This window comes from Phytophthora cinnamomi (assembly GCF_018691715.1).
Source record: "Phytophthora cinnamomi strain GKB4 chromosome Unknown Contig16, whole genome shotgun sequence".
NCBI classification, from domain to species: Eukaryota; Oomycota; class Peronosporomycetes; order Peronosporales; family Peronosporaceae; genus Phytophthora; species Phytophthora cinnamomi.
In genome coordinates this window covers 2,300,202-2,326,569 of record NW_027150949.1, presented here as the reverse complement: position 1 = coordinate 2,326,569, position 26,368 = coordinate 2,300,202, and the positions used below count along the sequence as shown (strand labels likewise).

The window sequence follows — 26,368 nt, the reverse complement described above, 5'->3', positions numbered from 1 at the left end:
CTCTCTCCTGCCGCCACCAGTTGATTCCTCAGCTGCCGACTCCAGCAACCGCCTACGAACGTCGGGGCTCAATTGTCACGGCAAGTATGCATGCATAGTGGACGTCCAAGAAGGGGGGGGGGGCTTAGGCAAAGTACGAAAAACAGCTCTACCGAGGTGAACCCGTCAACAAGCAGACTACATGCTTCATCTGTCCTCCTGCTTCTACAGTGATGTCAAGCGTCAGTTGAAGAGGTTGACATCCACAAAAGTCTTTACCATGCCTCCCGTAATAGGCAAACACTTTTGTGGATCCTTGGCCACGTCACTCAATTGTCAATTGTGCTCGCCAAGTGAACGTACTTCTGATGCCGTCGTCGCCGTCTCCGCTGGCGGCGCTGAGCACGACGCTGCTGGCCTCTGTTCCCGCGGACGCGTCGGAACAAGAGCTGCGGGACGTGGACTGGTCGCTCGTGTCGGCGGCGCTCGCGGCGCTGCGGCTGCGTACGCAGGAGGAGCTCACGGAGCTGGCTACGGCGCTGGATCCGGCCGATGCCACTGCGCGCGAGGATACAGTTGAAGAGCACAACGAGCTTTTAGCGTTGCATACTGATATCAAGTCAATTCAACCGCAGCTGACAGTTGCAGAGCAGCATTTCGTACAGTTAGAGAGCATCGTGCGTCCCGGACTCGCCAAGCTGCAGACGCTTCAGAGTCGAGCCGAGTACCTGGAAGCAGCCGTGCAGGTGGAGCAGCTGAGCCAGGAAGCCAAGATCAGAGCTGTCCAGACCACGCCCGACGCCCTGGAGGCTTTCCGGACTTTTGCGGCCTTTGCAACTGCGATTCCAGAGCAGTTTTCGGTCGTTCGGGTCAGTTTTAGGCGTGATTTTAGTGATCTTTAGGATGCAGAGATTTTAAACTGACCTTACTCTATTTTATTTGCCTAATACTTTTTATGCCAGAGGGAAGCTGCTAGAAGGGTGGAGGACTTGTCGGTGGATCTGCGTCACTTCGCCGTGGAGAAGTTGCAGCTGGCACTGGAGAAGATCAACTGGCCCGAGCCAATGACTACGCAGCAGGAGATAGCTGGCAAGGTGGAGAGGATTCGGTTCAAGGGTATTGGGAGTTTTTTTTTAAGTTGGTGACGATGATGTGGTGTTTTTTTTGTAGGAGGCAGAATTGCAAGATGTATCCCAGGCGTTCGGGTACTTGCTTACGCTGCAACTAAGTCAGCAGTCGCAGCCTGCGTCGGCTTCAACGGATCTGTGGGCCATGGAGTGCGTGTTGGACCCGTTGCTGCTGCGGTTCCGGTATCACTTTGAACGACTGGAGAGTGCAACGAATCGACTGGCCAAGCCGGAATGGTATTTGAGCCACGTGCAGGAGCAAACCAATGCGCACACGCGCTTTTTGGCGCATGCTCTCACTCCAGAACTACATCGCCATCGTGAAGAAGTCCATTGTTGGGACGCGCAGATTCTGCTACTGCGCGGACTCGTCAAGGCTGCGTGCCGGAAGCTTACCCAAGACTTGCCTATACTACTAGCGGTGAGTTGCTTGGAGGATAGAGGCTTCACGCTCTATGGTGTACTAATTGCTTCTCTGTCTTGTTCTACAATGTGATAACCAGCATCCACCGCTGCTGTGCCATACACTGGACGAAGTACTTCTTTTCGAGCAGACCATCGACGACGACGTTGGATACGGTTCGTGGGCTAGCGCAGACCGTCGTGCCTACCCGCGGTGTGTAGATGTTTTCACGTCGAGAAATGACGTGCTGTTTGCATGGACTTGCGCTGATGTCGAGTACGCGCATCGTATGCTGTCATCGAGTCTTGAGCGCGAGTTTTCTGGCGAATGCTTCGACTTCAGCGCTTCTCGCGAGAAACGAGAGTCAATTTGGCAGCTGGAAGACGAGATATATAGGTGCCATGAAGGATCCGCCCCAGGACGCGATCAAGATTTGGTTCCTCCGGCAGCAGTGCAGTTTGTGTCTCTACTGGACTTCCTTTCCCAGCGCTTCACGCTCATGGAGACAGAGGAGCACCGGTACTTGTACGTGGTACAGGTGCACTTGCCGCTTCTGCGTCGATTTGGGCAGCTGTGTGATGCTCGCGGGCGGCGCTTGATCAACGCCCTGGCAAAGAAAACCAGTGGCGGGAACACCCAGAATGCGTGGGATGAGCTGTTCGTCGTGGTTAATGCGCTGCAGTACGTTGCGCACTCGTTGGCGGCTTGGGAACAGAGTAGCGTGTTTTTGGAGCTTTCACGGAAGATCGCGCGCTCGGAGACGACAAGAGCCCAAGTGCTCCGAATGCACGTGGCGTACTCGAGGCAGGTTCTTGCGCGCGCCTCGGCCGCTGTCCTCGCTACAGAAGAAGCTACCGCGGTCCGACAAGCTCTCGCTGGTCCAGGTGCGATGATCGGCCCCACAGCTGCGTTTTCCGCAGCGTATTCGGTCGGGTCGAAGACGATGAAGAGCCTTTTCCGTCGTGCAGAGACCGACGGCAAGATGGACGAGCAAGGTGTCCGGCTCCCATCAATGGATACTGCTCCTCCGGCTGCTGCTCCGAACGGCAATGGCAACGACAGCACTTCGATCAACAACCACCCACTGGGTGACCCAGAGCAAGACGATCCTGAGACACTTGTCTTCTCGCACACAATATTCGAGCGGCAGATTTCGGAGCTTAAATCACTGGCGACGGCGCTGCTTGAGGGTGTCAATGGCGCAGTGGTTCGTGCTGCTGAGCGTGACGTGGGAGCCTACCGCTTGAGGTAAGTTGTTTGGGAGCTGCATTTCGATCCTGTTTCACCCATGTCTGACTCATGCGTGCTTCTACGCTGTACTGCACGCGTACGTGTTATGCCTGTAGCCCATTCTGGACGGACACAAAACATGTCGGTGACGATGCAGACAACAGTGCGCTGCAGATCGTGACTGGGGTTTCCTCTGAGTTGGCATGCTGTTACAATCTTGTCGGCTACACGCTGAGGCGTGCGCACATGGTGCTTTTGGCTGAGTGTTGGCCTGCTTTGGGAAAGCCTCTAGCAGCTGCACTTGATAGCGCCCTTTTCGATGCGTTCTACAACCCGGCATCGACGGACGAGTGCTCTCAGATAAGCAGATCGGGGGAGCGTCAATTTGTCCAGGATGTCAGATCGCTTGTCGCGATATTTGCTGTGGATTCGTCGAAGGTGCTTCCTCGGTCTTACTTTCGCCTTACTCGCGAGGTGTGCCATCTACTCGAGATGCCTGCAGCAAGACTACGCGAGGTTTACAAGGCTCTTAATGACGATTCTGCGACCGGAGGTGAAGGCACGGAGGGGCTTGAGCAGCTCACGACCATTTTGGAGGCATGTGGCATTTTTTCACTTACGCCAACTCAAGTCGTGCGGATATGCACGACCCGACTGGATCTCGAAGGGAGGGAAGGGCTAGCATTGACATGAACCTATTGACCGTTACCACCAACTGTAAGCGAGCGTGAAATACACGAGCCGTGCATATGTAGCACCAGGCTCAGATGATGTATTACAGTGTAGTATTGGGAGTGAGAAGAGAGAATGGGGCATGTTTATGGATTTACTATAGATAAGAACTACAGTACTTGTAGGCTAGGGGGTTCGCCATCTGCGATTTAGTTGACTAGGCCATGCGGTGAACGGTGGCGTCGATAAAGTTGCTAGGAATCATGGTGGCGCCCTGCACCACGCGAGACACGTCCTTGATATTACCAAGTAGCTTCAGTAGAGGCGTCGCCATGTCGATGTCGGTCTCCAGCCTCACGACGAGGCTGGTTGCTTCGTCCCACACGAACAGCACCGAGCACGGGTACTCAAGTGTGTGGCCCAACAGCTTCACCGCGAGGGACAGATCCTCAACGTTTTCGGAGCCCATCAGGTGCGGAAAGACGCATTCGAGTGTAGTCTTGGTGATGGTGACGCTGAGCATCGCCTTGGCCGTGACAATGCTCTCGGACACCTTCTCCATGTGAGCTAGCTCGAACTTGAGGTCATCATGGTACTCAGACATCCGCCGCCAGTGCTCCATGAGCACTTCCACGCCGCTCACGTTGCAGAATTCCACGTCCGCCGCCATGGTCGACCGCAAAAACATCAACTGCTGCTGAGCTTCAGATGTGCGGAGGACATCTGTCGAGAAGGTAGCTCCTTGCTCGGGGGAGTCACCCACGCCGTGACGGAAGAGCTGGAAGTACTCGACCACAACGTCCCAGACGCGCTGCTTCGAGTCGTAACGGAGACGCCGCCGCTGCACCTCCAGCATCGGAATTTCGTCTCGGAGTTGCGCCACGGTCGTCTCAAGCTTTGCGACGTACTCACGCTGCTTTTGACGATACCTAGCCTGGTTGGTGCGGCACTGCTCGCGGCACGCCTCTGATTTGACGGACACCCTACGCTTTCGCTTCTGCTGCTGCTGCTGCATGGCTGCATCGGATCGGTGGATTGACATTGTGGCGACTGCAGCCGTGACAGCTCGTGACGGTGATTCGGCAGGCGCGAATGAGGTGGGGACGGCAGCAGGCTTCGGGTACGGGAGAGTTAATTGACCGAGGTGGTTCGGAGCGAAACTACGCACTGGGGGTGCCGGGATGGCGTCGCCTTGAAGTCGCCTCGGCATCGGTCTCAACGTGAAGCGGTTCTCGGTCGGTTCGGCTGCACTCGTCGAGCTGTGCGCCAGGGGCGACAATTTCTTGATCGGTGGCAGCAGTACAGTGGCAGGGGGCGAATAGTGAGCCTGTCGGTGCTGAGGCTGGCGCTGTTGAAGCAGGACGTGGTGGGGCTGCCGGTGCTGGAAGATGGCGTTGGAGCTGTGCTGGCGGATAGTCTTGGGGACATGGTACCCCGGGGTCGACGCGCGGGTCAACACGCTCCCGATCACGGCGTCGCTGAACGGAGCGGGGGAGCGGTCGAAGTTCCTGCGGTGGCTGGCCATCATCTCTCTCAAGTGGTGGCGAGTTCGGTTGTGAGACCCGAAGAGGGGGAGGCGCTGCGTTATCAAATGTTTTGTTCGGACAGCCCCGCGCGAAGCTGTCCCAGCTGGCGCTTGCTCGTTCTGCTGGATTGGAGGTTGTGCCCTCAATCGCGTCAGGCGTAAACAAGCCGCGAAGATGGAGATTTGAACTCGTGCTTGCCTGGCTGCTGTCGGGGCCACGAGTGCGCGCGAGCTTGCACCCAGTCTGCTCTTGTCGCTTTAGGCACATCCAATCGTACGTACCGTATGAGTCAGGCGATGGAGGCGCGCTATGTGTTGACTCTAGACGTCCAGCGTGCGACTTAGCCTCGATGCGACGGCTGTCACCGCATGCACCTGTCTCTCTTTTCGGCATGACCATGGCCAATTCGCCAGCTGCTGCCCATAATGACCCGGGTTCGCGTGAGCTAAGTACATTTACAGACACACGATGCCAACGTGCACTGGGACGCGAACCGGAGATATGCCACGAACAAATCTGCGGATCCCGATGAGTATTCTTTTTTCACTGTCCAGACCAAGACACCGGCGCTCCAGGCGAGAGACCGGTAGCCTAGACCGCATCTCTTCGAGTCGCCGAACGCGCGAAACAGCAGCGATCGGACGGCAACATCATGTGGCACTTACAACTTGTTGCCAAATGCCGCGCGAAATCAACCGCCCAAGCACCGAGTGCACGCACAGGTTTGCCCACGTAGAGGTGGGCAGGACACGTCGGACTGACGTGCTTACTATCTTTATGAAGTGCCTTGATGCGAATATGAACCTATACACACGTTGCGCTCGAGAGCGTGGAGTACATGTGTTGCTAGAAATCTCGCACATCACACGATCGGCCAATGCAGCGATCGCAGGACATCGCTTGGCATCTCACCCGCTCTTGTTGTGCGTTGGTGCGGTCCGACTCGGAAGTATACATGTATACTGTACGGACTGACGATCACATGCCGAGAGGCACCGCCTGCTAGGTAATGCACCTGCACCACAGCTACGTATACATGATTAGCCTGGGGGCAGAATAATCGTGCGACAACAGCTTGGCGCGGCTGAGGAGATCGTATGCTGAGGAGATCGTATGCCCGTTCGTTCGACAATGCCATTTGGTTCACCGGACATGATGACTTGATGTTTGAGAAGGCATGTTGCCCTCGCACTGCACGAAAGCGCTCGTCTGCATGTCACGCGGCACCGCGTTGGTGTACCTACCTGGATGTATTGCTCGGGCTTTGCTCGGACAACACCCCGAGATTGCCGTCCGTTGTGGTGCCGTTTTACAAATACCTCCTTCACCTGACAGTCCGGCTCCTGGTAGAGCGGGCAGGAAAGCGTGTTTACCTGCGCGCAGCGTCATACAAATTACCAATTCCACGGAAACATTGATCCCCGAGGCTGCGACGCAGCACGCCGTCCGGCTCAACGCTTCTTGAAAATTGGCCAGAGACACATGTACGCTGAACTACATGTACAACGCACGAGCTAGAATCCGACGTGGATTGCTCGACTATTTTCTGTTCTGCATAACGCTTGGTGCTTGAAGTGAAGATGGACCATATTAGGCTCAGCCTTCAGAAAAATTCTATAGAGATCTCTGAAGCATCGACCCGCCTTCAAAAGATCGGTCGGGGCCATTGATTTTGCGCCCAGTTGCATGCAATGGAATGCTGAGATCCGATAAAGCTTGTTTAGTTTACACTGGTTGATGGCTACTACTATATGGGTACATGTAATTCGTCGCCCAGCTGCAAGCACTGCACGAACGCATCTGCGATACCAGGAAGAGGCTTCTCCGCATTCTACCCCCGAAATTTTAGGGATCCATTTCCGGTTCAGAATCAAGCAGCGTTGGTCTACAATCGATTGCTCCTTCCCACCGACTCGAACTCCTTGAAACGATTACTCGTCCCCACCGCAATCAAGCACCCCCACCCACCATCAAACAGCGGTGCTCCAGGCTGGAGCTGGAGTCCAGCTCCCATGTTCACGCGCGACAGCTTGCCTTCGAGACTCGAAGTTCGAGTCCAACTTCCATCACGGAAATACAACATTGAACGGCCACGTAGCACGCTTCGGTGGAGGCAATCCCTGAGCAGTGTTTGCTAGCACTCGTTGTCAACTTGTTACGCCGTCACACGAAAGTTTTTGGGATCAGGAGGAGGATGCGTCCTGAAGATGACGAACGGGAAGGAATTGGTTGGTGGTGGTGCGCGCGTTTGGTTGCGGGCGGGCTTTTTGCTGGGCTCATCGCAATTTGCGCACTTGGTTGGTCGAGATGCATGCATCCTCGCCCGAAGCCTTGACGCATGATGTCCCGCGAAATGGATATGTTTGGAGCTAGGTAAGACTATTGCGGCAGCGGCTGCTTCCCCACGCAAAAGCGGAAGGTAACGATGTGCCGTGCGGTCGCTAGGGCACACCGCCTGTGTGGCTGCACCATCCGGCAAGTGATTCAGCTGTCATCTTTATTATCACTTCAGCTCCCCGCAACCTGTAAACAGCAGTCGCGCACACATCAACGCACGAATGAACACATATTCGGCGTACTGACGACACAGCAGCCTACTGACACCTGCAGCTCGACCGACAACAGCACCTAACGACTGCGTCACCATTATACCTGCATAAGCGACTCCGCGCCAAGTGCGGCACTACATAAGCAAGCACCAATGTTTGGTGCTGCGGAGCTGGAGGGCGCTGCCACACGGCAGGCCCCCTCGTAAGCCAGGTGGGGAGCTAATCCAACTGCATGAACTCGCTTCGCAACTTACTTTTAGTATGCAACCCTCGAGTGCGAGCGAAGCAGTGATAGCTCACTGGGAGAACGCTATAAAGAGTTTATATTCCCAAGCTGGTCACAAAGTGATTGTGTTGGTCATGACCGACTCATCGACTTTCCTCCTACTACATCCGTTCGGAAATAGATGACCATTTGTTTGTTTTTTTGCGCAGCGCTCCGCCTCGTTCATTTTCCTGATTATAAAATTGTGGGAGTGCTGGAGATCTAGAGTTGACACCAAGCGAGGCATAGTCTAGAGAGGCGCAGGCGTTTAAAATGTGGGAGGGCTGGAGATCTAGAGTTGACACTAAGCAAGACACAGTCCAGAGAGGCGCAGGCATTCTTGTTCCGCCGCACAAAAATGGATCTAAGATCTCACTTCATACTTGAGGGGCACTTACTTGATTTGGCTTCGGGTGCTACGAGGATCCCACTTGCTGAGAGATGTTGCATCGCATGGCAATGACGTTGGAAGACTGTCCGTTAGCATCAGTTTGTACTTAGCAAATGTTCGAGCCGGTAATCATTTCCACCATCAGAGTTCATGATATGCTCCATGGGCGCTGGCAGCGGGAAGCGCGAGCCCTCCGTCCAAGCGTCGCTCTCAGCCTTCGTCTCACGCTCATCGTCAGCAACCGAGCCCTCCATCGTCGTCGGATCCCGCATCGCTTCCAGCACACGACGCGCACCAAGTCGAGCGCGGGGCACGTAGCGCATGTACATGCGAGACACGGGGCAGCGGGCGGCGGTCCATCTTGCACTCTTTATTGACTTGACCACAGCTGCTACTCGATCTCCCATCGAGTTGATTCCACGCTTCCAATGCGCTCGACAACTTGGCGGCTCACGTGGAAGTACATTGCAACCCGGACGATCTCCCCACGTGTAAGCACGCCTCCTACGCTGCGAAGCAGTAGGGTTTCCCAGACGGCTTGGCGTTCACTATCCGTAATCTCCCCCATCCGCCAACTTTCGAAATGAATCCAGAAGCCAGTGTGCGGGGGCCAGCAGTGTGTGGTGGCCAGTGAGCGGGGAAAGCGCGGGAGATTCAGAATTCAAACTCGAATTGTTTAGAAGGGGAATTATGTTGGAGAGGCTGAAATATGATTGGAAATGGTCATCTATTTCCGAACGGAGGTAGTAATAGTCTGCGCAGAGTAATGACACCCGGCCAAACCAGAGCGACTAAGGTGCTATACTTGCTCCTCCATGGCGGAGAAATATCAACGACAGTGGTGGAGTCGACAGCACCATACGAGAACATGTTGACGCCTGCTCCATGCAGTGGAAGGTATCATAAAGTACTAAGGTATGACAATGGCTGCCAAATGCTCACTGATGCATCAGAGTTTGATGAAACTCTGGACGCCCGTCCGTCCGTTGGTGGCTACTGTATCTAGCAGGTTCGACAATGCTGAAATAATTCCAGAGGAAAGTGTTGCTTAACTAAGATGCGGACGTTTCGACTATCAGCATGTCAAGGCACAAATACCAACATCGCCGTCACGCGTGATCACTGAGCGTGCCAGGACGAGCGCCACATCCAACAGATCGCCCAGAACTTTAGTCAAAGGCACCAGGAAGTTGGTCGTCGTCTCCAGACGCGAGACGCAATCGTTCCCTGGGTCCCATTCAAAGCATATTGAGCAAGGCAAAACCAGACGCCGTCCAACGAGCCGTGATCGGAGCGACAAACGACGAGCTTCGGTTTCGTCTCGATATTTACTGCCACGACCTCCCTGCTCCTTTCCATCGTCCTGCAGGTGCGGGAAAACGTTCGTCAACGTGGCCTTGGTCACCGTCACATTCATCACGGCAGTCACGCACACGAAGTGGTCACCCACGCGCTCAATCCGCTCCAGCTGGAAGTACAAGCCCTGGAAACTGGACGAGTACCGGCACCACTGATCCATGAGGGCGTCTACTCCGCTGCGCTCGCCCAAAACCACATCCTCCACCGCAGGAACGAGCTGGTGCTTCACCTCCGCGTTCTCGAGGCAGTCTACTGTCATATCTGCGCTGTCAATAGACTCGACCGAAAGCGTCACAGGGACGCCGAAGCCGAAGACGTGGAAGTACTCGACTACGACATTCCAGACGTTCTGTTGGCCGCCGTGGAACAGACGGTTGCGCTGCAGCTCGAGGACGGGATGTTGGCGCGCAGCATCTGCACGGTGATTTCGAGCTTCTTGGCGTGGTTGAGCTGTTTCTGTCGGTATCTGGCTTGGTCTGTTCCCGCCGACGTAGGTTGCAACCATCGAGAGGATATGGGTGGAGCTCGTTGCGAGGTACCGTGAAGTCTTAGCTGGGGTCTGGACTGTGTACCAAGAAGCAAATTGAGACTGTGGTGGCTGATAGCCAGACCTAGAGGTGCGCGACGCCGCCGTGAAAGCTTTCGTGTCGATGGGTGAAAGAGCGGGCATCAACGAGGACGAGCGTTCTGGAGTAAAGACTCGCGCCGTGCCTCGAAGAGGAGGGCTGTGGCGATGGCTGTCAAGCGTGTTCTGACCGCCCATTGCTCTCTGGAAGTGCGGTCGGACAATTTCGGAGCGGTTCAAAGTCGCGATGGCCGGGGGACGTTGTACTGCGCTGCATGGAATAACGGGGGTAACGAAAGCAGATGATAGAAGGCGATTTCTTCTGTCTAGACTCGGTTTGTGAGTGCGTCGGGGCGAATTGGGAATGACGCGACAACCGCATGACCAACCCACGAAGCTCGCGTACCCTGATACATATCAAGAGGCAGGGTTTACTGTGCAGGAAAATAGTGATGGGGACGTGAACCCAGCTTACGTGAGTTGGCGTTGTTTCCGTTCCCGTCGCGCTACGTGAGATTTGTTTCGTACTTAATGAGATCTGAGAGAGAGAGAGAGAGAAGAGATGAATGAAGTTGATTAACTCTTTCACTACCAGGCAAATCGAGCAGGCTTGTAAGTCCTGTAACTGGGTTGGTGCGCGTCGTTGATTGGTAGAATCTCGGCAATCGTGGATTTGGTGTAGGGATCACAAAGACTAACAGGTCCGCTGAGGACCTCTAACTTTGGTAGTACCGTGATTACCAAAATAGTTTGGCTCAATGCTGAGCGCACAATAGCTTTTTTGCCACTTTTGCTATCTTCGTGCATAGGGACGATGAACATACACGAGCTACTAAACTACGAGGACGGCTCTGCAGAGTGGCAGTTCGAGGATTCAGATGTAGACGAGGACGATGGAGAGGGCGGACCAGCAATTGCAGAGGAAGAGGAGTCTACAAAGTCCGACAGTGAAGCCGCATTGGTGATTGTTCCAGCGATTCCTGCAGCTCAGCGCAAGCTGACCGGAAACGCCTATGTGGATGGAATTACTCGTGAGAGCGGGCTTCATATCATCCGCGATAAGGAAGTCAACTTAGCCTACAAAGAGCGCGGTGAGCTCGGATTGTTCTCTCTCTTTTTCACCCGTGAATTTCGCGACTCCTTGCAGACTTGGACAAACACGATGCTCAAAGAGAAGGGCAAGGATGAGGCTACGGCGCTCGAGATCTATGCTCACATAGGCTTAGAAATTGCGATGAGTATTGTGCCACTAACTGAGATCAAAGACTTTTGTCTCAAAAGCTTTTCGTAGGCAAAGCAGACTTTACGAAAACTATGGCTCGAAACCGCTTTGAAAGTATTCGAGCCCGCTTCCAGGTGCACGCCCCAGAAAGCGTGCCCGTCCAGCGCCGAGAGCAGGATCCACTGTGGCACAGCAGACGTTTGCTCGCCCAAGTGCAACAGAAGTTTGCTGCCATTGCTGTGCCGGTGGGTGCCGTCAGCTTGGACGAGAACACCGTACGCACAAAGGCACGCTCCGAGGCCAGGACATTTATGTCTTCGAAGCCGGACAAGTATGGCGTCCGCTTTTACAGTGTAGTTGGATGGGAGAGCCTTTATACCTATTCCGTTTGGGACAATGGATCTGGGGACCGGACGCGAACAGTGTCCGTGGACCGCTACGTTGAAGTCTTTCCTGCGCTGCGCACGCCGGTATTGAGGACACTAGAGCGGTCAGACATCCCTGTGAAGCGGAAGGATGCTACCGCATTATGGGTAGCGATGTGTGGACACATTACAAAGGCATTTCCAGCTCCAAGTTCTCGCCGTTTGCTCGTGTGTGATAATTTCTATACTTGACACACCTTTGCCAAGACGATACTTGCATTTACAGACGGCGAGATGAAAATGCTAGGAACGGTGAGAATATCACTACAGGGTAAGTGGATTAGCCCCGAACTAGACGCAGCTAAAGCTCGAATGGACGCTTCTCCACGCGGGTCATGGGAACTAGTTGCAGCTATCGATGTACCGACAGGCTGGGAAAACTACAGGATGTTCACAAACGTGCTCAGAAAAAGCTACCTCCTCACCTTCAAACAGCTTATGTCCCACCGATTACAATAGCGACCAATGCTGGATACGTAGTATTCCGCGACAATCTTACGGTCATTTTCTATACGAACGATCTTGCTGGTACACCGTCACAGCGCGTCATCCACGGTGATTCTCCAGAAGCTATTATGTTGTGTCGTGACCTTGCCCCGCTGCGTCACTGGACGGGAGACCAAGTATTGCACCGACAGACGTTCCAAGTACCTGCCCCTATCGTGGCCTACAAACTGTTCATGAACGGTGTAGATACAGTGGATCAGTTGATAAGTACCAACCCAATCCGCCGAAAAGAAAAGCGCTTGTCGATGAGTATCCTTACATGGGCTATTGATTTAGCACTTCTAAACGCTATTGCGCTGCTCCGAAAGATTTCTGGGCCGGACGCTCCACAGGTCACACTGCGTGAATTCAAGAGGCGTGTTGCAGAGAAGTTGACCGGCGTCCAGCGAGCCCGACTAGAGAAACCACGCCGACAGCAACCTGCACCAGTTGAGCCACTGAATCAAGTATTAGGAGCCGATGACAGCTTGCATGCTCTTACGCCAAACTCGAGGAAGGAGTCATCAGGCAAACTTACCTGTTACTTGTGCTCGCTAAGTGGCTTCTCAAAGAAGGCGCTATTTGGTTGTACTTGCTGCCACCGTGGGTTCCACGTTCCTTACTTCGCTGCGTTTCTGTACGAGACGCGCTGACGTCCACCTCCCTCACTGTCCGCTCTGCGCTGGATGCCGTGTGCGCCGCGGCATCTGGAGACACCTCACAGGCGCGCCTGAAGAAGAACAAGACGATTACATATCGCGATCAGCTAGAGCTTCCTTAGCTACATGATAACCGAATTAATACAGTACCTAATGGTGCCATTCAGGTTGTCAATCTGCTTCTCCACACAGCGCGGAGCAGCAACCTCCGTGGTCTTGCAAAGTAAACCGTGTTTCAGGTAGAAATATAGATGCAGGAGAGAGCGCTTGATGCGCCATGGAGTGCGCCTCTTGTGCGTAGACGTCAGCATTCGGAGCCTGTTGCCGATGATATCCTCGCCGTACTGCTGCCACTCGCAGGGCGCGTCGCCACAGGAACTGCACATTGGTGGGGAGGGATCGCTGTGCGCCATGCGCTCTGTTTCGAAATTTCAAACTGAAGGGTAGTACCGTGATGCACACTGGGAACGCCACGTTTCCACCAACAGCTACCTGATAGGTCAAATAATCAGTAGGGGTGCGCTCTCATGGGTCTAGTAACAGGTCTGCAGCGGGCCTGTAAACAAGCTCTGGTAGTGAAAGGGTTAACCCTTTTAACCCTTTCACTGGAAGGTAGACTTGTCGTAGTGCTGGCTAAATCAAACTAAGATTGAGGTATCCATACACGCGTAATTGCGAGTGAACGTCGTCATGATTCAGGCAGCCCCATGCGGCGCAAAACTGTCCTGATCTCGTCACTATCAAGATTGAACTCGGTGATTGGCAATGGAGATGCTGGCAGTGTCGCCGAAACGAGCAACTCAAACGAGGACTGGTTGGGCTGATCGCACGTACCCCGTGGAAATAGATATCGTTCCGGAGACGCCATAGCGCGTGGAACACAATGGCTGTGTGGATGCGCCATACAACGACGAAGAGGGCGTCAACCGTCATGGACATCGCGGTCGGACAGGAAGATCAGCCGCTTCCACCCCAGGGAGCATCGAAAAGCTGGAGCCCACGGTTCCCCCACAACCCCTGGATGGGGCCACACTCGAAGAAGCAATGCCTAGCAGTCTCGATAGCCAGACAACCGGGGCGCACACGGTGTTGCGCTAGCAGTGATACTGCGATCATATAGAATAGTCGTACGCCCAATGTCAGATTACCGGAGTTGAGCCTCAAGACGACATCGCGGACAAACGGAAGTAGAACCCAACGCATCTCCTGCCGTTTTAATAGTCTACTACAACCGAGAAATAGATCAATCGGGTTTCTTCTCCAAACGCGGAGAATTGACGAATGATCAATTCAGAAGAATGACGTGCGGAGAGCCCGCGCGTCTAACCTTAAGGGGGGATGGTGTAACGGGGTTACATGCACAAGTGGCTACAAGCCACCTGTGATTTTAACAGATAAGATATCTGTTAAAAGTTTTAGATACTTCCTCACCTTGGTGTAAGTCACACCAATGGATACATTGAAGAGGGCCACCACAATGAGTGGTCCACACCTACCCATAGATCCTATTGGCAGAAGCAGCATCTTTCTACCAATTAGAGACGTGCATATTAGCGGGGCTCTGACAGCCAGCCGCTGTCAACCTCTTTCATAGATGATAAACAGTTTTAGCAGTTTTAGGAGGAAGATCAATTTACAAACAATACAGTTCTCATTTTACCTAATCTAAGTCACTTGGAGTCTTTATTTGATTTATATTATACTTGTGGACTCAAGTATAATTAATTCAAATTATTAATAAACTCCTACGCTTCCTCATACACGTAGCGCGACGTGTAAGCTAAAGTAGTGAGCCAAAGTAGGCCCACTACACCTGGTAGCACTTTGTAGTCCGTCCAACGACCGACTACGTGACGTTCGTACATGGTGTACGAACGCGGAGCCGAGAACCCCATGAGCACGGAGGTGCCCATGGAGAGCTCCAATACGCCTGCAACTCATGTTGCACGCGCGGACTGCCCCCACCTGTGTGACCCAGAGTGGGAGGCCCTCCAACGACTGTCAACAGTCATTGGAGAAGCGGCGATAGCTACGATGCTGCGTACGCTATCGCCGACGGAGCAACATGGTGTTGCTCTGGGGTTCATCATGAAGGAGCAGCGTGATGCTGCTTCCGCAGCGACGGCGTCGTCGGGGACGACACCGCGTGCTCAGTCGTTGAACTGAGCGTAAGCAACTACGTGGGAAGAGAGGGTGAGCCTCTCCTCCGGTGGCTTGTCGATCTCGACACAGCCATTGCGGCTCAACGCATCGTCGACCCGCTGTCGAAGGTCGCATTCGCCATGTCCTGCCTTGGCGGACGCGCAAGGAGTTGGGCGTATGGGCGCCGACTCTCCGATCCTACGTGCTTCAGCACGTACGAAGTGTTCAAAGAGGAGCTCAAACAAGCGTTTGAGCCCCCGCAAAACGAGTTCCGGTCGAGGGCGGAGTTCCTCGACCTTCAGCAGGGTAAGCATGACGTCCATGCTTACGCACAGCGCGCACGATATTTGATATCAAATATCGTGACTAACCCGATTGACGAGGCGACCAAGGTCGTCACGTTCATGAAGGGGCTTAGAGATGGGCCTGTGAAGACCTATCTCTTCCGAGAGTACCCGAGTACTCTCGAAGCTGCGATCACTCTTGCCATGCAAGAAGAGTTTAGCCTGCGGCAGGCTAAACTACATGTGAACGTGCCGAGGCCGCAACCGCGCCCGGTAGCGAGGCCGGGAGGTCCAGAACCAATGGACCTCTCGAATGCAACAACTGCTAGTTACCAGCAGCAGGGAGGTAACGTGCGATGCTTCCGTTGCGGAAGGATCGGTCACTTTGCACGGGAGTGCACAGCTCCCATGCCCCCTGGAGGTGGCCGTCGTGGCGATGCTAGGCATCGCCGCGGACCAACAAAAACGCGAACATCCAGTAGGCGCGGGGCGCCCTACTGGTAATGCAGTCGCGCGTGCCGACATCGGGCACGGGACACTGAGGACTGCAGCCTCCAGTGAGACCAGCTCTCACCGCAAGAAACAAGATGACAGGCCGAACCTAGTCATCTTGAAGGTTTACTCGAAGAGAGCGAGTGACTCTCTTCGAGCTTTGGTAGATTCAGGCGCGTCGAACAACTTTGTTCGACTACGAAGCCTGTCGAGACTTGACTTCGAGGAAGTAGATATACCTCGAAGTCTTCTGGAGGTACGATTGGCAACAGGTGCCATCGTGAAGACCGAGAAGCGCGTCGTGAACGTGCGCTTCTCGTACAAACAACGAGTGTTTGTCGAACACTTTATCGTCCTGGATCTGGACGATAAGTTCGACGTGGTAATGGGTATGCCGTGGCTTGCACGGCATGGTCCGGTAATAGACTGGAAGAAGCGCACGCTCGTGCGCTTCGGTCGCGACAGCGGAACAGAGAGCGATGACCCTGTTACCGCAGCGCACGCACCAGCATGTGCGCGCGGCTCACCAGTCGAGACAGCGCTTTCTGCTGCTGTCCCGGAGTGCCCAAGAAGTGCGCGAGGGCGCGCACAAGTGAGACCAACGTCGGCAATGCTGCCGACGTCGGAAGAAAAAGATGTGTTGGTTCCGGGAACCAACACCCACGTTCAAGCGTGCAAGGGACAGTCCCTGACCCGAAGCGGTCAGGTCGACGACGACGCGTCGGCTCCGGGAGCCGACGCACCCTCGGTCATGAGGGGCTCCGCCAATGAATGGCGTCGAGGTGACGAAGGCGTGTCAACTCCGGGAGTTGACGCTGCAAACAGTGCGGACGGTTGCAAACGTACCGCACTGACGCAATTTGCATGCTGTCGTGCAGCCGAGCTGCACGACGAAGCGCCATGCGATCAAGCCGGGCTTGATATCGCGCGCCCGCAGACAGGGTCTGCCGGCGAAGGGGCACATTACCGTGCAGCCGGGCTGCACGAAGGAAAATGCGGTCAAGCCCGGCTTGATACCGCGCGCCCGCGGACAGGGTCCGCCGGCGAACGACTGTCCACGGCCGGGCCTGGACAAGAAGAACAACTGTGCGGAGCCGGGCTCCGCACAACAAGAAGACGGCGCAAGCGGAAAACGCTGCGCAAGTCTCGGTCCGGGACCGAGACGCAACAAGAGCAATCTGCTGGGCAGACTGCGGCGGTGACGCCGAATGTCAAGACGCTAAGCGTCTTGACGCGCACCGATACTGGATTCCAGTATCGCGACATGGAACTCGCTAGTCCTCCGACGACGGCGTCGGAGTTGACTTCGCTTCCAGGCATGAGCTGGAAGCGCTTCACGCGCGACTTGCACGATGGACGCATCGACCAAGTCTGCGTTCTTTCGGACAGCGAAAGAACGGCGAGCGAGAGCGAAGAGCTGAGGCAGCTCTTCATGGGAAGTACCACTGAGAGTGAAGACACTCTCAGTGCGAAGACGAAGCGAGAGCGCTTCGAGGAACAAGGTTGGGACTCGCTGAAGTCGAGTCCCTATTACGAATTGTTGAGGGAGTACAAAGACGTACTCCCGGAAGAGATTCCTGCGGAGCTTCCGCAGGATAAGGATATTCAGCACGAGATTGATCTCGTGCCGGGCACGAAGTACTGTGTTACGCGGCAGTGGCCACTGCCACGAGATCAAGTGAAAGCGATCGACGACTTCTTTGAAAGTCGTCGTAAAGCAGGACATGTGCGGGAATCAAAGTCCCCGCACAGTGCTCCGACGTTCTGTGTCAAAAAGCCACAGGGCGGATGGCTCATCGTTCATGCCTACAACAAGCTGAACGATGCGACGATACCGGCGCAGACGCCGATACCGCGAAAAGATGTTATCATCGATTCGATGGCCGGGAGCACCGTTTACAGTGCTCTCGACTTGCGAGACGGATTTTATCGGATCCTAATGCGTGAGAGCGATATCCCTCTCACGGCAGTGAGCACGCCAAGCGGCATGCTCTGGGAATGGCTGGTAATGCCGCAGGGGCTCAAGAACGCCCCTGCGACCTTCAACAGGTGCGTGACGCACTTGTTGCGCTCGGTGCGCGACTTCGCACCGAGCTACTTCGATGATGTGTTCATCCACAGCCGGGCTGTGGACGGGAAGTCCGACGTAGAGATGCACAGGGTGCATCTCCGAAAGCTACTTGAGCTTATGCGAAAACACAAGCTCTACGCGAACCTGAAGAAGTGTATCTTCGGGGCGAGCGAGGTACCCGTCCTCGGGTGTCTCGTAGGGAAGAATGGTGTTCGCCCTGACCCGGAAAAGGTCAGAGTGATCAATGAATGGCCAACGCCTTCAAGTGTCAAGGAACTGAGGCAGTTCCTTGGCTTGGCCACGTACTTGCGCAAGTGCGTGGAGGATTATGCGGGCAAGATCCGCCCGCTGTCACAACTTCTTAAGAAAGAAGCTGTGTGGAATTGGACAACCGATTGCCAAAAGGCATTCGATACAGTCAAGCGGGGCTTGACTGAGGCACCGATCTTGGCAGTGGCTGACCAAGATCGTCCATTCCACGTCGTATGTGACGCATCCGATTTCGCGATCGGATGTGCGTTGATGTAACACGATCACGAGGGCCGTGATCGAGTCGTCTAATATCAATCGCGTCAGCTGAAGCCGGCTGTGCGCAACTATCCAGTGCATGACAAGGAACTCCTTGCCATGAAATACGCACTCGCAAAGTTCCGAGTGTATTTGAGACCCCGCCAAACAAATTGACGCTTATCTACATTTTGACGTTTTCGGATATCGGCGTTTAAAGATGTGCCATTCATTTTCGCACTTAAATGAATACCCGAGAAATGGGCTTTTTGTTTTTATGACCGATAAAATACTTGACTGGAGCTCACGCAGTCCAAGATTAGCAAAGATGGATGGAAGGTAGGAGAAGCCAGCTTCCAGCGTGGGCGCCCGTGCACCGTCAGTCGAAGATGCGGACTCTGCAGTCGCCTCCTCTAGCTCGGGCGACGTGTTGAGCGCGGATGAAGGCAGTGACTGGTCGGGGAGTTCGCCTATTGCTTCTGTGGTTGACGATGGTGACTACGAGACACTAAGTGTCATATTGATTCACTGAATTTTATGTATGACACACTTATGTCACACATAAAAATTCAGTGAATCAAAATGACACTTAGTGCAAAAATCAAATTTTGCGGGGCTTATAAAATGTGTTGGAGGCCAAAAGTTCATCCATTGAAGCAGCATAGTCGTCCAAGTATAAAAAACCAAAAAAAATATTTTGCACTTTTAATTTTCTCTGGAGATACGTTTTTCGACTGGCCATCACAAATACTTCCACTACGTATTTTTGGGCGACCGATAGCTCAAAATGACCACAAAACATCGGGCTCTAACGTGCTATGGCTGGTTACAAAATGAACCAAATGTAGATAAGCGTCATTTTGTTTGGCGGGGTCTCATTTGCTTGGAAGTAGACCGTTTGTGGTCTACACCGACCATGCATCACTGCGCACTGCGGTGAAGTCACCACATATTACAAAGAATGGCGAGATGTCTCTCATTCTTTGCAGAGTATAACTTCCGGGTCGAATACAAACCCGGAAGATTGAATGTGGTGGCCGACGCGTTATCACGTCGGTCGGACTACGCAGAAGCTGCTGATGTCAATGCCATTGACGCCATGCGAACGAGCACACCCACATCGTCTCTATTGGACGATGTGAAGACCGCGTACGCGCACGACGCGGACACGACACTCTTGCTGGTCTATGGCACAGCGCCTTCTGACAAGTCTCGTCAGAAGCTGCCCAAACGTGGTACTCGTACATGATCGTGACCACGATGCCCCGTCTGCGGGACATCTCGGACGTGAGAAGACATACGTCCTTCTCACGCGTGACTTCTACTGGCACCACCAGTACAAGTGGGTGCGCAAGTACGCCCGTGCTTGCGAGGTGTGCCAACGCGCAAAGCCTGCGCCGTTTGCGCAGGCTCCTTTGTAATAACTACCGACTCCGTCGGAGTGTTGGAAGTCCATGTCATTGGACTTCATCTTTGATCTTCCGCCGGACAGCGGAGGGAATACCGGTGTTGTGGTCTTCGTCGACCGCTTCATCAAGATGGTACATCTTGCTGCGGTGCCGGCAGAAGTGACCGCCAAGCAGACAGCCCGTCTGTTCGTCGACATGGTGTTCAAACACCATGGCATGCCGACCGACATCGTGTCGGACAGAGACCCGCGCTTCACAGTGCACCTGTGGCAAGAAGTGTTTACACTTCTTGGGAGCCAACTTTCCATGTCGACTGCGGACCATCCGCAGACGGACGATCAAACCGAGCGCGTGAATCGCGTGCTCGTCGATATGTTGAAGAGCTACGCTCACTCGTTCCAATACTGGAGCGAGTGTTTGTCGATGGCAGAGTTTGCCATCAACAACTCGGTGCATGCCTCGACCGGGCATACACCGTTTTGTGTGAATGCCATGCGCCATCCACGTTTACCGATTTTATTCGGAGTGGTGGCTCCCACTTTGAGTGGGGGTGGATCTACGAGTGCAACACAGCAGCCGAAGAAAGCCGCTGACACCTGCACAGTGTCATCCGCGAAAACAAGGAACAAGACAACCAGGTCGGCGCCCCGCGCAGACCTTGGCAGGAAAAACCAAGGGTCGGCGCAGGGCGCCGGCGCCCAGAACAACGAAAACGAGTCTGCGCAGAGCACAGACTCCACAAAGAACAAGGACCACGGGTCTGCGCAGGGCGCAGACACCGCGAAGAACCACGCAGAGGCCGGGCCTCTAGTGGAGAGCGAGCTGAATGACTTTAGCCCGGACACCATCGACTTCATTAACAAAAGACAAGCCGTAATTCGGTTTGTCCAAGATGCAATAGCAGCTTCCGTTGATCAACAGAATCTGAACGCAGACATTGTGGGCAGAGGCAACACAAACGAATTCAAAGTTAGTTCGTTGGTTTTGTTAGCTACTCAAAACCTGCCTAAACATGCAGATTCGGACTTCGGAGCAAGCAAGCTTGCTCCGCGCTTCATCGGGCCGTTCACTGTGTTGGCACGGCACGGCAACGCTTACACGCTAGACATACCGTCTAGCATGCGCCTCCATCCGACCATTTACGTCGGACGGCTGAAGCCGTACCTGCAGCACGAGCCACCTAGCCCGGCTAATCCGAAACCTCGGCAAGAAGCCTCGGCAGAAGTCGAGGCAGAAGCGGAAGCTTTGGCCTCGGCAACGAGGAGCGCCTCCTCCAGTGAGCGGACGCGCTGGAGCAACTCCTTCATCCGAGTCCCCAACTCGACCTGGATATTCGAGGCGGTTTGCGAGACCGCCGCGACCTGAGCCTTCTGGTTAGCCAGCTCCTGTTTCAGAGCGACAAACTCAGCGCCCTGCAAACGCTCTACGGCGGTCACCCGGTCGTGAAGAGGCGGGAATTGATCAGTCCAGGGCTGATCATACCCGGGGCGTGTTCCACCTCCGCCACCGCCGATCCGTGACGCCCGCTGTAACGGGGTTACACACACAAGTGACAACAGTCACTTGTACATGACAACGGTCACAAGTGACAACTGTCACTTGTGCATGGCAATTGCCGCTTATGGTTTAACAGATAAATATCTGTTAAAGGTTTTAGATACTTCTCACCTTGGTGTAAGTCACACCAATGGATACATTGAAGAGAGCCATCACAACGAGTGGTCCACACCTACCCATAGATCCTATTGGCAGAAGCAGCATCTTTCTACCAATTAGAGACGTGCATATTAGCGGGGCTCCGACAGCCAGCCGCTGTCAACCTCTTTCATAGATGATAAACAGTTTTAGCAGATTTTAGAGGAAGATCAATTTACAAACAATACAGTTCTCATTTTACCTTAAACTACCTACTTGGTGTTTTATTTGATTTATATTATACTTGTGGACTCAAGTATAATTAATTCAAATTATTAATAAACTCCTACGCTTCCTCATACACGTAGCGCGACGTGTAAGCTAAAGTAGTGAGCCGAAGTAGGCCCACTACACCCGCGGCTCAACCCGCTGGATTGTTGAGCGGATTGTTGACAATAGTATCCCGAAAACGAACCCTCAAGGGGCTCGTTTTCGTATTCGTTGGAGAGGGTTTCCTCCCCATCAAGATACATAGGAGCCGCGGAACGTCTTGCTGGAGGACGTTCCGGAAATGGTGAGGGCGTACGAGGAGCAGTACGCGCTGGTGCAGCGGAAGTAGTGCGAGCGCTGCTGCAGTGGGCCTACTTTGGCTCACTACTTTAGCTTACACGTCGCGCTACGTGTATGAGGAAGCGTAGGAGTTTATTAATAATTTGAATTAATTATACTTGAGTCCACAAGTATAATATAAATCAAATAAAGACTCCAAGTGACTTAGATTAGGTAAAATGAGAACTGTATTGTTTGTAAATTGATCTTCCTCTAAAATCTGCTAAAAACTGTTTATCATCTATGAAAGGGATTGACAGCGGCTGGCTGTCAGAGCCCCGCTAATATGCACGTCTCTAATTGGTAGAAAGATGCTGCTTCTACCAATAGGATATATGGGTAGGTGTGGGCCACTCATTGTGGTAGCTCTCTTCAATGTATCCATTGGTGTGACTTACAGCAAGGTGAGGAAGTATCTAAAACCTTTAACAGATATTTATCCGTTAAACCAAAAGTGACAAATGTCATACACAAGTGACAGTTGTCACTTGTGACCGTTGTCATGCACAAGTGGCTGTTATCACTTGTGTGTGTAACCCCGTTACACCATCCCCCCGTTAAGCTAAGACGTGTCGGTCTCGACACGTCAATTAATATTGACTGCTTGTCAATTGTTTGTGCTGGGGATTTCCGTACTCATCCGCAATGAGCATGACCAAGCTGAAGACTGCCATTGCAACAGAGGGTAAGATCTCTGGTGCTGAATACCATGCGCGGCAGGGCGAGGTGCGCCGCTACCAGGGACAGACAACGCAGTGTCTATGTACGATTCTTCGATGTCGACTGCGTCTGTCCGTCGACATCTCTAAGCGAATTTATGTTGCTTACCGTGATCGGGTAAGCAAGCACCAAAGCCCTTCGAGTCGTTCTCGAAGCGAGGCAAGTATTAGCAACTCCACGTTGGTGCGGTGGAGACTGGTGTCCGTGCGCCGTACGCACTGTCCGTCCAGGTGGCGGTGCGTATTAGCAACCGCGACCACAACAGGTATACTATATGAATACCTGAAAGCTTCAATGATCTCCGTGCTAATTATCTAGCACGCGAGTTGTCAGGCGTTGTAGATGACTACAGCGCTCGCACTACTTTCTTGCTGGTAGTGCGTGTTGGGCTTCGTATTCCTTCACCATGTCCGGAACGGCTTCCATCAGGACGTTCCGTGGTTCCCATGTGTCGTGCTGGGGAGGGAAACCTCTCCAGCGAATGCGAAAACAATCCAGACCTCGGATTGTTTTCGGTGTATGCCCGGTCGAGGCATGCACCGAGTTGTTGATGGCGAACTCCGCCATCGACAAACACTCGCTCCAGTATTGGAACGAGTGAGCGTAGCTCTTCAACATATCGACGAGCACGCGATTCACGCGCTCGGTTTGACCGTCCGTCTGCGGATGGTCCGCAGTCGACATGGAAAGTTGGCTCCCAAGAAGTGTAAACACTTCTTGCCACAGGTGCACTGTGAAGCGCGGGTCTCTGTCCGACACGATGTCGGTCGGCATGCCATGGTGTTTGAACACCATGTCGACGAACAGACGGGCTGTCTGCTTGGCGGTCACTTCTGCCGGCACCGCAGCAAGATGTACCATCTTGATGAAGCGGTCGACGAAGACCACAACACCGGTATTCCCTCCGCTGTCCGGCGGAAGATCAAAGATGAAGTCCAATGACATGGACTTCCAACACTCCGACGGAGTCGGTAGTTATTACAAAGGAGCCTGCGCAAACGGCGCAGGCTTTGCGCGTTGGCACACCTCGCAAGCACGGGCGTACTTGCGCACCCACTTGTACTGGTGGTGCCAGTAGAAGTCACGCGTGAGAAGGACGTATGTCTTCTCACGTCCGAGATGTCCCGCAGACGGGGCATCGTGGTCACGATCATGTACGAGTACCACGTTTGGGCAGCTTCTGACGAGACTTGTCAGAAGGCGCTGTGCCATAGACCAGCAAGAGTGTCGTGTCCGCGTCGTGCGCGTACGCGGTCTTCACATCGTCCAATAGAGACGATGTGGGTGTGCTCGTTCGCATGGCGTCAATGGCATTGACATCAGCAGCTTCTGCGTAGTCCGACCGACGTGATAACGCGTCGGCCACCACATTCAATCTTCCGGGTTTGTATTCGACCCGGAAGTTATACTCTGCAAAGAATGAGAGACATCTCGCCATTCTTTGTAATATGTGTGGTGACTTCACCGCAGTGCGCAGTGATGCATGGTCGGTGTAGACCACAAACGGTCTACTTCCAAGCAAATGAGACCCCGCCAAACAAAATGACGCTTATCTACATTTGGTTCATTTTGTAACCAGCCATAGCACGTTAGAGCCCGATGTTTTGTGGTCATTTTGAGCTATCGGTCGCCCAAAAATACGTAGTGGAAGTATTTGTGATGGCCAGTCGAAAAACGTATCTCCAGAGAAAATTAAAAGTGCAAAATATTTTTTTTGGTTTTTTATACTTGGACGACTATGCTGCTTCAATGGATGAACTTTTGGCCTCCAACACATTTTATAAGCCCCGCAAAATTTGATTTTTGCACTAAGTGTCATTTTGATTCACTGAATTTTTATGTGTGACATAAGTGTGTCATACATAAAATTCAGTGAATCAATATGACACTTAGTGTCTCGTAGTCACCATCGTCAACCACAGAAGCAATAGGCGAACTCCCCGACCAGTCACTGCCTTCATCCGCGCTCAACACGTCGCCCGAGCTAGAGGAGGCGACTGCAGAGTCCGCATCTTCGACTGACGGTGCACGGGCGCCCACGCTGGAAGCTGGCTTCTCCTACCTTCCATCCATCTTTGCTAATCTTGGACTGCGTGAGCTCCAGTCAAGTATTTTATCGGTCATAAAAACAAAAAGCCCATTTCTCGGGTATTCATTTAAGTGCGAAAATGAATGGCACATCTTTAAACGCCGATATCCGAAAACGTCAAAATGTAGATAAGCGTCAATTTGTTTGGCGGGGTCTCAAATACACTCGGAACTTTGCGAGTGCGTATTTCATGGCAAGGAGTTCCTTGTCATGCACTGGATAGTTGCGCACAGCCGGCTTCAGCTGACGCGATTGATATTAGACGACTCGATCACGGCCCTCGTGATCGTGTTACATCAACGCACATCCGATCGCGAAATCGGATGCGTCACACACGACGTGGAATGGACGATCTTGGTCAGCCACTGCCAAGATCGGTGCCTCAGTCAAGCCCCGCTTGACTGTATCGAATGCCTTTTGGCAATCGGTTGTCCAATTCCACACAGCTTCTTTCTTAAGAAGTTGTGACAGCGGGCGGATCTTGCCCGCATAATCCTCCACGCACTTGCGCAAGTACGTGGCCAAGCCAAGGAACTGCCTCAGTTCCTTGACACTTGAAGGCGTTGGCCATTCATTGATCACTCTGACCTTTTCCGGGTCAGGGCGAACACCATTCTTCCCTACGAGACACCCGAGGACGGGTACCTCGCTCGCCCCGAAGATACACTTCTTCAGGTTCGCGTAGAGCTTGTGTTTTCGCATAAGCTCAAGTAGCTTTCGGAGATGCACCCTGTGCATCTCTACGTCGGACTTCCCGTCCACAGCCCGGCTGTGGATGAACACATCATCGAAGTAGCTCGGTGCGAAGTCGCGCACCGAGCGCAACAAGTGCGTCACGCACCTGTTGAAGGTCGCAGGGGCGTTCTTGAGCCCCTGCGGCATTACCAGCCATTCCCAGAGCATGCCGCTTGGCGTGCTCACTGCCGTGAGAGGGATATCGCTCTCACGCATTAGGATCCGATAAAATCCGTCTCGCAAGTCGAGAGCACTGTAAACGGTGCTCCCGGCCATCGAATCGATGATAACATCTTTTCGCGGTATCGGCGTCTGCGCCGGTATCGTCGCATCGTTCAGCTTGTTGTAGGCATGAACGATGAGCCATCCGCCCTGTGGCTTTTTGACACAGAACGTCGGAGCACTGTGCGGGGACTTTGATTCCCGCACATGTCCTGCTTTACGACGACTTTCAAAGAAGTCGTCGATCGCTTTCACTTGATCTCGTGGCAGTGGCCACTGCCGCGTAACACAGTACTTCGTGCCCGGCACGAGATCAATCTCGTGCTGAATACCCTTATCCTGCGGAAGCTCCGCAGGAATCTCTTCCGGGAGTACGTCTTTGTACTCCCTCAACAATTCGTAATAGGGACTCGACTTCAGCGAGTCCCAACCTTGTTCCTCGAAGCGCTCTCGCTTCGTCTTCGCACTGAGAGTGTCTTCACTCTCAGTGGTACTTCCCATGAAGAGCTGCCTCAGCTCTCGCTCGCCGTTCTTTCGCTGTCCGAAAGAACGCAGACTTGGTCGATGCGTCCATCGTGCAAGTCGCGCGTGAAGC

The 26,368-nt window shown here is 53.6% G+C and overlaps 4 protein-coding genes across 4 annotated transcripts; 2 read left to right on the top strand and 2 right to left on the bottom strand.

Annotated features, from left to right (window-relative positions):
• Positions 1–347: 347 nt before the first annotated feature.
• On the top strand, positions 348–3,031 carry IUM83_02661 (Rint-1 family protein; the record flags this gene model as incomplete). Its single annotated transcript, XM_067926601.1, has 6 exons — positions 348–848; positions 942–1,073; positions 1,150–1,527; positions 1,610–2,757; positions 2,856–2,902; positions 2,976–3,031. 6 exons carry the CDS (start codon positions 348–350, stop codon positions 3,029–3,031), a joined length of 2,262 nt encoding a protein of 753 aa, XP_067796454.1.
• Positions 3,032–3,628: 597 nt separating this feature from the next.
• IUM83_02660 (Bzip transcription factor) lies at positions 3,629–4,939 on the bottom strand (the record flags this gene model as incomplete). Its single annotated transcript, XM_067926600.1, has 1 exon — positions 3,629–4,939. One exon carries the CDS (start codon positions 4,937–4,939, stop codon positions 3,629–3,631), a length of 1,311 nt encoding a protein of 436 aa, XP_067796748.1.
• A 4,278-nt stretch (positions 4,940–9,217) lies between these two features.
• On the bottom strand, positions 9,218–9,886 carry IUM83_02659 (bZIP transcription factor 1; the record flags this gene model as incomplete). The annotated part of the gene is made up of 2 exons (XM_067926599.1): positions 9,218–9,369; positions 9,475–9,886. 2 exons carry the CDS (start codon positions 9,884–9,886, stop codon positions 9,218–9,220), a joined length of 564 nt encoding a protein of 187 aa, XP_067796516.1.
• Positions 9,887–10,880: 994 nt separating this feature from the next.
• IUM83_02658 (Dihydrolipoyllysine-residue succinyltransferase) lies at positions 10,881–11,357 on the top strand (the record flags this gene model as incomplete). The annotated part of the gene is made up of 1 exon (XM_067926598.1): positions 10,881–11,357. One exon carries the CDS (start codon positions 10,881–10,883, stop codon positions 11,355–11,357), a length of 477 nt encoding a protein of 158 aa, XP_067796517.1.
• Between the last annotated feature and the right edge of the window lie 15,011 nt (positions 11,358–26,368).